The 7418-nt window shown below is 42.0% G+C and overlaps 1 protein-coding gene across 3 annotated transcripts in view; it reads left to right on the forward strand.

Annotated features, from left to right (window-relative positions):
* CASK (calcium/calmodulin-dependent serine protein kinase (MAGUK family)) overlaps positions 1-7418 on the forward strand; it is a 428386-nt gene that overhangs the window by 81830 nt on the left and 339138 nt on the right. For all 3 annotated transcript variants that reach the window (XM_006894975.1, XM_006894973.1, XM_006894974.1), the window contains exon 2: positions 3257-3334. In XM_006894975.1, coding sequence (XP_006895037.1) covers positions 3257-3334 — 78 coding nt within the window. The remainder of the gene's footprint in view (positions 1-3256; positions 3335-7418) is intronic.

A 7418-nucleotide genomic window follows, 5' to 3' on the forward strand; every position in this document is an offset into this window, starting at 1 on the left:
AGGTTATGAGCCCTTCCTTTCACTTCAGTCCAATGAGTTAGAGTCAAACTAAGGGGGGTGGTTACTGTCTGTCCCATAGTTAGTAATTCAGTCACAGTAAATCCGACAGAGACAAGGAGAAACACAAAGATAACCAGACAGCGGCCGCTAGGACTCTGATAAAGATACTGAATAGAGTCTACAGGACGAGGCTCCAGAGTCTCCACTATCAAACAGGATTCCTCAGGTTTACTCCGCTGGTAGAATACAGAGGAGGCCACCAGGCGTCCATGGCCCTCCGCACCTCCTAGGGCATCCCCCAGGGCGGCACCCTGTGACTTTCCTGGCACGTCTGCCGGCCACTGTTTCAGCTCCCTCACGGGAAATGAAACGGCTGTGAAACCGAAAATGCACACCTGACAGAAAGAGAGAAAGGCACAGGGGACAGAACACACAAAGGCGCCTTCTTACCTCCAAGGGGGGGGTCGTGTCGGGAGTGAGGGGCTGTCGTCGGTTTCCCGGCCAACGCACCAAATGTTGGATCTGCAGAGCCGGACCCCAATGAGATCGCACGCCAGCACCAATCACTCACGAGAGACCGTCCTTGATGCAAACAGCATGAGGTTTTATTCCATCCAGCACGCTGGGGCACAACTCTTGACCTACGCAGAGGCAGAGGAGTTGAGCCCCAAGCTAAGGGTACATACAGCTTATAAAGGCAATAACCCGCGCAAACATGGGCTAACACACAGGGAGGGTTGCTGATTGGTGTATTTGAATATACAATGAGGTAGGCAGTTCTGATTGGTAATAATTTGGCGCGTATGGGTAAGCGAGGAAAACTATCTGATTGGTACATTTAAAAGCAAGTTGGCGTGCGCGCGGCAAGCGGGGTCGGCGCAAGGGGTGGGGGAGTGGGGAGTAAAGTTCAGAAAAACAACTCCTGGAATTTCTCTTATCTGTACTCGCAGATGTGGGTGAGCCGTTTTATGGCCTTGTTTTTCTAAAAGAGAGCAAAAGTCCTGTGAGGTTTTATGGCTTCTACCTGAGAAGGGTTAAAAGTTAACTTCCTCATAATCCTTCACACACAGTGAAATACTATGCAGCACGCAGGAGAAGTAACTTTGTAAATTATTACCTAACTTTGGAGGGACTGGAGAGCATTATGCTGAGTGAACTAACTCAATCCCACAGCGATAAATATTTTATAACCCTGTTATTGTAGATTGAGTATAAAGATCCAGGAGGGGTGGGAGAGGCTGGAAGCAGAGGGATGTGAATGTACAGAGGAAAGTGGGGATTAATCACTGGATTGTACAATTTGTTGGGTGGGGAGATGAGGGAAATTGAAAGTGTATTGGAATTTTGTAAATAAACTAGTTAAAAAAAGATAATTGCAATATCCACAGATCTGGGGATTGCAATATTACAGGTCTTGGAAGGCAGAAAGAGTCTTTTGGAAAAACTGCCTCTCTGTTTGGGAGTGGTCATTAGGATTCTATACTTGGGTTAAACTTTTTTTAGTTAAAATTACAGGACTTTTACATTTTAAAAGAACAGTTTACGTATAGTTACTAGTAAACAGACAACTTATGAAAAAATTAATACATGACTAAAAAAACAGTTTTGAAAATGTAAAAGCTATTCAAGAAAAGATCTATTTCCCTTACCGGTAAACAGGCAGTTTAAAGTACAATTTAGAAAAAAGGGGAAAAAATACAATTTACGTAGGACTGAGAAAAACTGTTTCCAATAGGTAAATACTAATCCAGGGAAGATTCATTTTCTCTCCTGGTAAATAGGCAGTTTAAAGCATTTTACATGACTAAAGAAAAGGGGGGGAGGAAGAATTCTAAAACAAAGTAAATACTTTTGTAGACTGGAGATAACAGATGTCAGTTTTAGAACTAAGCTGATATGTTTGAATAATTCTGAATTTATTAATACCTGTTAGTTCCAGCGTTTCTCCGTTCAGACACTTCTATTACTGAACACAGAGTTTTTTCTGCAGTGAATTGCCAATAAGATAGATGGATTGCAACATCCAAAGCACTTTATTTCAGAGCTGGAAGGACACAGAATTCTTCTCAAAAACTGCTTCCCTGTCTGAGGGTGATCATTAGTTTTTATACTTGAGTTAGATACTATAATTTACTTAACAATATAGTTTTGTTAGTAAAGTTACAGAATTTATACATCTTAAAAGAACAGTTTACTAGTAAATAAACAATGTAATAGTTAACATATGACTGAGTAACAACAGTTTTGAAAAGATAAATGCTAATCCAGGAAAGATGTATTGCCCTTCCTGGTAAATAGTTTAAGACAAAATTTACATATGACTGAGAAAAACAGTTTCCAAGAGCTGGGTGGTAATCTAGGAAAGACACATTTCTTCTCCTTGTAATAGGCAGTTTAAAGTACATGACTAAAGAAAGCAAGGGGGCGGGGGTGGATTCTAAGGCAAAGTAACTAGTTTTGTAGGTTGGAGAAAACTGATGTCAGTTTTATTATTATACTAGTGTTTGGGTAATTCTGAATTTATTAATACCATCCCATAACTTCCTATTGGGATACAACTTAAGATTTAGAAGGAAAGATTTAGATAAAAGTTATTCAATGGCAAATAACTGCAACAGAGAATATTTATAGTTCGTTTTCTGTGCTTTGTATTATTTAATATTTCATTTCCTTGCTCCTTCTGTTTCTTATTTTGTTACTGAACACAAGGGGTTCTTTCCATAGTCAATTGCCAATGATACAAATGGATTGCAATATCCATAAAAGCCCGTTATTACGGATTTGTGGAGAACAGCGAGGAAGACTGCCCCCCTGTCTGGGAGTGGTCATTGGGCTTTTATAGCAGGGTGAGACACCACCTCACTTAACAATGCACTTTTGTTAGTTAAAAAATAATTTCTGCATCTGAAAAGAACAGTTCACGTTTAAGTTCCTGTAATTCAGGAAGGGCATAGTCCCCTTCCTGGTAAACAGACAGATTAAACTACTTTACATGACTCAAGACAGGAAACAGAGAATTCTGAGGCTAAGTACTAGTTTTGCATGCTTAAGAAAACTGTTGTTAGTTTTACAACTGATACATATGTAGAGAATTCTGAACTTATTAATACTACCCCAACAATTTTGTATCTGATTTTCACCAACAGAAAGAATATTTCAATAACTATAGTATGATATCTAATAGCAACTGTGCTTTCACATTGGGTGTCATCCTTATTTTACATTTTCCTCACGTTCTTTTTTGCTTTATTTACAGTATGGATGGAGCAGATCTGTGTTTTGAAATCGTAAAACGAGCAGATGCTGGTTTTGTGTACAGTGAAGCTGTAGCCAGGTATGTAATCTGCATCTAGGTCCTAGAAGTAAAAGGTGGAAACAAGAGAAGGAAAGAAATGATAAAGAAATCACATGAAGTAACATGCTCTTAGAACTAAAGATGTATATATTGCTCATCTTTCCTATTTCAATGTGCATTAGTGGAACTGCGTGGTGACTGTAATTGCAAAATACTGAATAGTGAAAAATATCTTATTAACATTGCAGGTGGATTTACATTTTAACATCAGTATTGGTATTTTTCCCATTTCTGAAGGCTTATATGTGAGAAGTCATTTGATAGCTTATGAATCATCATGTATAGCCTTGTATAATAATAGCATCATAGACTGATAGAACGGAAAACAATTTAGCACCTACCTAACACAGCTTTGAGCCCAGGAATTGACTTTCTTCAGATAAGTTTCTCTACCTTGTTAAGGCTTATAAATCAGGGACCTACTGTCAGGAGAGGAAGCAGCCATAGATGCAGGGCAAATTAAGAACAGGCTCAATTTGGGGCAGTGGATTTTGTTGGTTTTGTTTTGTTTTGATTTTTTTTTTTCACTACTAAGACTAGGTATAAAAAGCAAATGAAAGTTTATACAAGTTATAGTTTCTTAAATTTCTTAAATAACGTTCTATAAATAGTAGATCTCAGCTTAAAGATCCATCCAGTTTCTGGTACCACAATCCCTAAAATATAGATTTGGAATCTGGAATCCTATTTGTTAGGTCTTCACACTGGATGTAAGGCTAAGGACTCAAGAAAGGGACCAGAGAAAGATAGAACGCTTAAAGCAGCTTTATTAAGGGGGCTCCCTGGAGGGATTCCTTGGTCTGGAGAGAAAGACAGATCAGGGGAAAACCACGCCCTAAGGTAGGTTGGGACACGTTTTTATAGTAAGGATCTTTAGACATGTTGATATTCTTTGAATCCTTCAGTCTCCCCCTTGACCTTCATCTGGGCCTGACATCCCAGCCTCTTTAGTGAGAAAAAGAGTGTCATATCTTTATTCTAGCTACTTCCTGCTGAACAGGGGCTCAGAGGCTGGGTTGGGTTAGCCTGTGATCAGTAGCCAGGGGAGAATATGGATGTATAGCAGCTGGTTCACTGTTAAGTTGGTCGTGTCTCTTATCCTGTGAAGTAAGAATTTAAAAAGCAGAGAGATACTGAGAGCTTGGGATCTGAGTGAGGCAAAGAGTAGTGGGGCCCAACATTTGAGAATGTAGGAAGTCTGTTTAGTGAAAGGAGCATGTTAGACCTGGGAAATGGGGTGCTAATGAGGGTTACCTATGACATTAACCACTGTGGGGATTGTCAGGATGCCGGTGTAAGGTCTGTCTTAGCTTGTTTAAAGAGGTTTGGGTGCATGCTGTTTTGATGAGGACAGCATATCCTGGGACGAATCTAGCTGTCTGGTCTAGACAAGGCAAGGGTCTGGGTATGCAGCAGTCTGTGTATTCCCAGAGCAATTGTCTAAGTAGGGAGAGATGAGAAAGGTATGATGCTAAAAGAGGGGGTTCAGTGTGTAGGAACGATTGGCCGTACATCAGCTCGAAGGGGCTTAGAAAGAATGATGAAAAAGGTGTTGCTCAAATGCTTCTTTCCACACTGTGTTTATGGAAACTTCAGCATAGGCTGCCTAATGGTAACCTTCAGAGGTCGTACAAGAGCTGCTGTCACCAAACAGAGTACGGTCTGGATGAGGGGTGGGTTAGTCACATAGGTTTGCTTGGCTCCACAGTCAACACTCTTGGCACCAACAGCCAGGAAATTAAAAGATGTATTGCGTTGGGAAAGTCTGCTATTAGGGACCTCTCTAAAGTACTGAAGAACAATGGTGTCTCTCTGGAAACTAAGGTGCATCTGATACAGGCCATGATCTTTGCAACCACTTGTTATGCATCAGAGAGTTGGACAATGACTAAGGAGGACAGAAGGAGAATTGATGCCTTTGAGCTTTGGTGTTGGAGAAGAGTATTGAGGGTACCATGGACTGCTAAGAAAACAAACAGATTCCTCCTAGAGATGGTTAAACCGGGCTGCTCTTTGGAGGCAAGGATACTGAGGCTTTGTCTGACATACTTTGGTCATGTTGTAAGGAGAGACCGGTCCTTGGAGAAGAACATCATGCTTGGGAGAGTGAAGGGCAGGTGCAGGAGGGGAAGGCCCTCTAGGAGATGGATTGATTCAGTGACTGGGGTAATCGGGATAAGTGTGTTAGAGACAATGAGATTGGCACAGGACAGAACAGAGTTTAGGGCTGTTGTACATAGGGTAGCTATGAGTCACAAGCGACTCACAACAACAACTGTCAGATAGAGAGGAAAGTAAAGAGCACATATCTTCAAGGACTCCAGGGAAGCTATGATCATAATAAATCAGTGTTTATTGGAAGTAGGGTGGCCAAGTTGAGAGAGGCTAATATCAGAGTAAAAAAAAGTAGGTGGAGCTCCTGTATCTGCCCAGGGGGAAGGAAAGATAGGAAGCAGTGGGAAAGCAGGTCTCAAAGTCTATGGCTAGAGAAGACTTGCAGAGGGCTTCTCAGAGTGAGTTTAAGCACCTCTTTAGTAAGGAGAGCTATTATTGCTAGGGATTGAATGCAGAGTTTCCATCGCTGGGTGGTGACATCGAGCTGCTTAGAGAGGTATGCAATGGGAGTAAAGGTGGGTCCAAGGGACTAAGCCAAGACGGCAACAGCAGTGCCTTGTTTTTCATCAGTGTGTAGACGGAAAGGTTTAGATGGATTTGGCACTGTGAGGGGTGGGGACTATAAGAGGAGATGCTGGAGCTTGAGAAGGCTTTTTTAACTATCTGGGGTGAATCTAGGGTTCCTTGTGAAGTGGCGTTTGCTGCATTATAAAGAGGTTTTTGCTAGTAAGGAAAAGTTGGGAATCCAGTGTTGAAGGAAACTGAGAAAGCTGAGAAAAGAGAGGATTGTCAGCAGATTGATGTGGCTGGAGGCTTTCAATGACTCAGCGCTGATTAACCATTAAACTTCTTGTGGTGGAGGTCAATTAAAAACTGAGATACGTGACTGTGGGGAGAAACAGTTGAGCCTTGGAGAGGGAAACCCTGTATCCCTTGGAGGCCAAGAAGTGAAGAAGTTGAGCAGTGTGAGTTTTTGAAAGTTGATATGAGGGGCTACACAATAAAAGATCATTAACTTATTGCAAGAGAACACAAGGGGATGACAAGCTTATTGGAAAGTAGGCGAATAATAATGGGTTTTAAACCTCTGTGGTGGTGTGCGGAGATAGGGAGTTGGAGTCTACCAGGAAAAGAAGAGGGGTCTTTAAGAGTAACAAGAACAGGTTGGTGGTGAGAGGCTACAGATGGAATCGAAAGATCCCATAAGAGGTTGACAATCTCTGGTGATAGAGGTAGAAAGGAGCTCAGAGGGGAGGAGAGCTAAAAAGGATAGAACTATAGGCTAGTCAGGCGAACTGCCTTTGCTTGGCTCTCAGTGAAACACAGCTCCAATTTTAGACAGGAGGTTGGTCTTTACATAGCAACAGAGTTGGGCATACTCATTTGTTGAAGGTAATGAGGAGGGGTTGAGTGGGAAAAGGCTTAGATTCCCCATTACTCAATCCCTGTTACTGAGACCTGGGAAAGGAGAACAGGACCCAAGAAGAAAGGGAGCACTAAAAAGGTAGCCCCCATGTCAACCAGAAAGGAAATTGGCTTACCTGCTGCCTGAAGGGTTACCCTGGGCTCTGCAAGCATGATGGGTGTCGATGAACCTGGGCATCTTCAATCTATAGTGGCCAGGCCTAAGATGTCGACTAGAATAGGGACTGGGTTTAGTGGAGGGGCTGTCCTATCATGGCTAGGCAGCAAAGAGCAGTTGGCCTCCAATGGCCAGATGTCACACAGATAAGGCAAGGCCATGTCAGAGGGCTATGGTTAGGACAGCAGTTAGCCCAATTACCCTCTTTGCCACACCTGAAGCATGCACCAGGAAGTAACCAGCTCATTGAACGAGGAGGTGTTTCCTGATATTTTACCACTGCCTGCCATGAGGCAGCCACTGAGACTTGGGCCTGCAGATTCACTTTCTTTTTTTTAATTTTTTTTAATTATTATTATTAAATTT

The sequence above is a fragment of the Elephantulus edwardii genome, unplaced genomic scaffold (assembly GCF_000299155.1).
Source record: "Elephantulus edwardii isolate Elephantulus edwardi_28Jun2011 unplaced genomic scaffold, EleEdw1.0 scaffold00152, whole genome shotgun sequence".
In the NCBI taxonomy this organism is placed as follows: domain Eukaryota; kingdom Metazoa; phylum Chordata; class Mammalia; order Macroscelidea; family Macroscelididae; genus Elephantulus; species Elephantulus edwardii.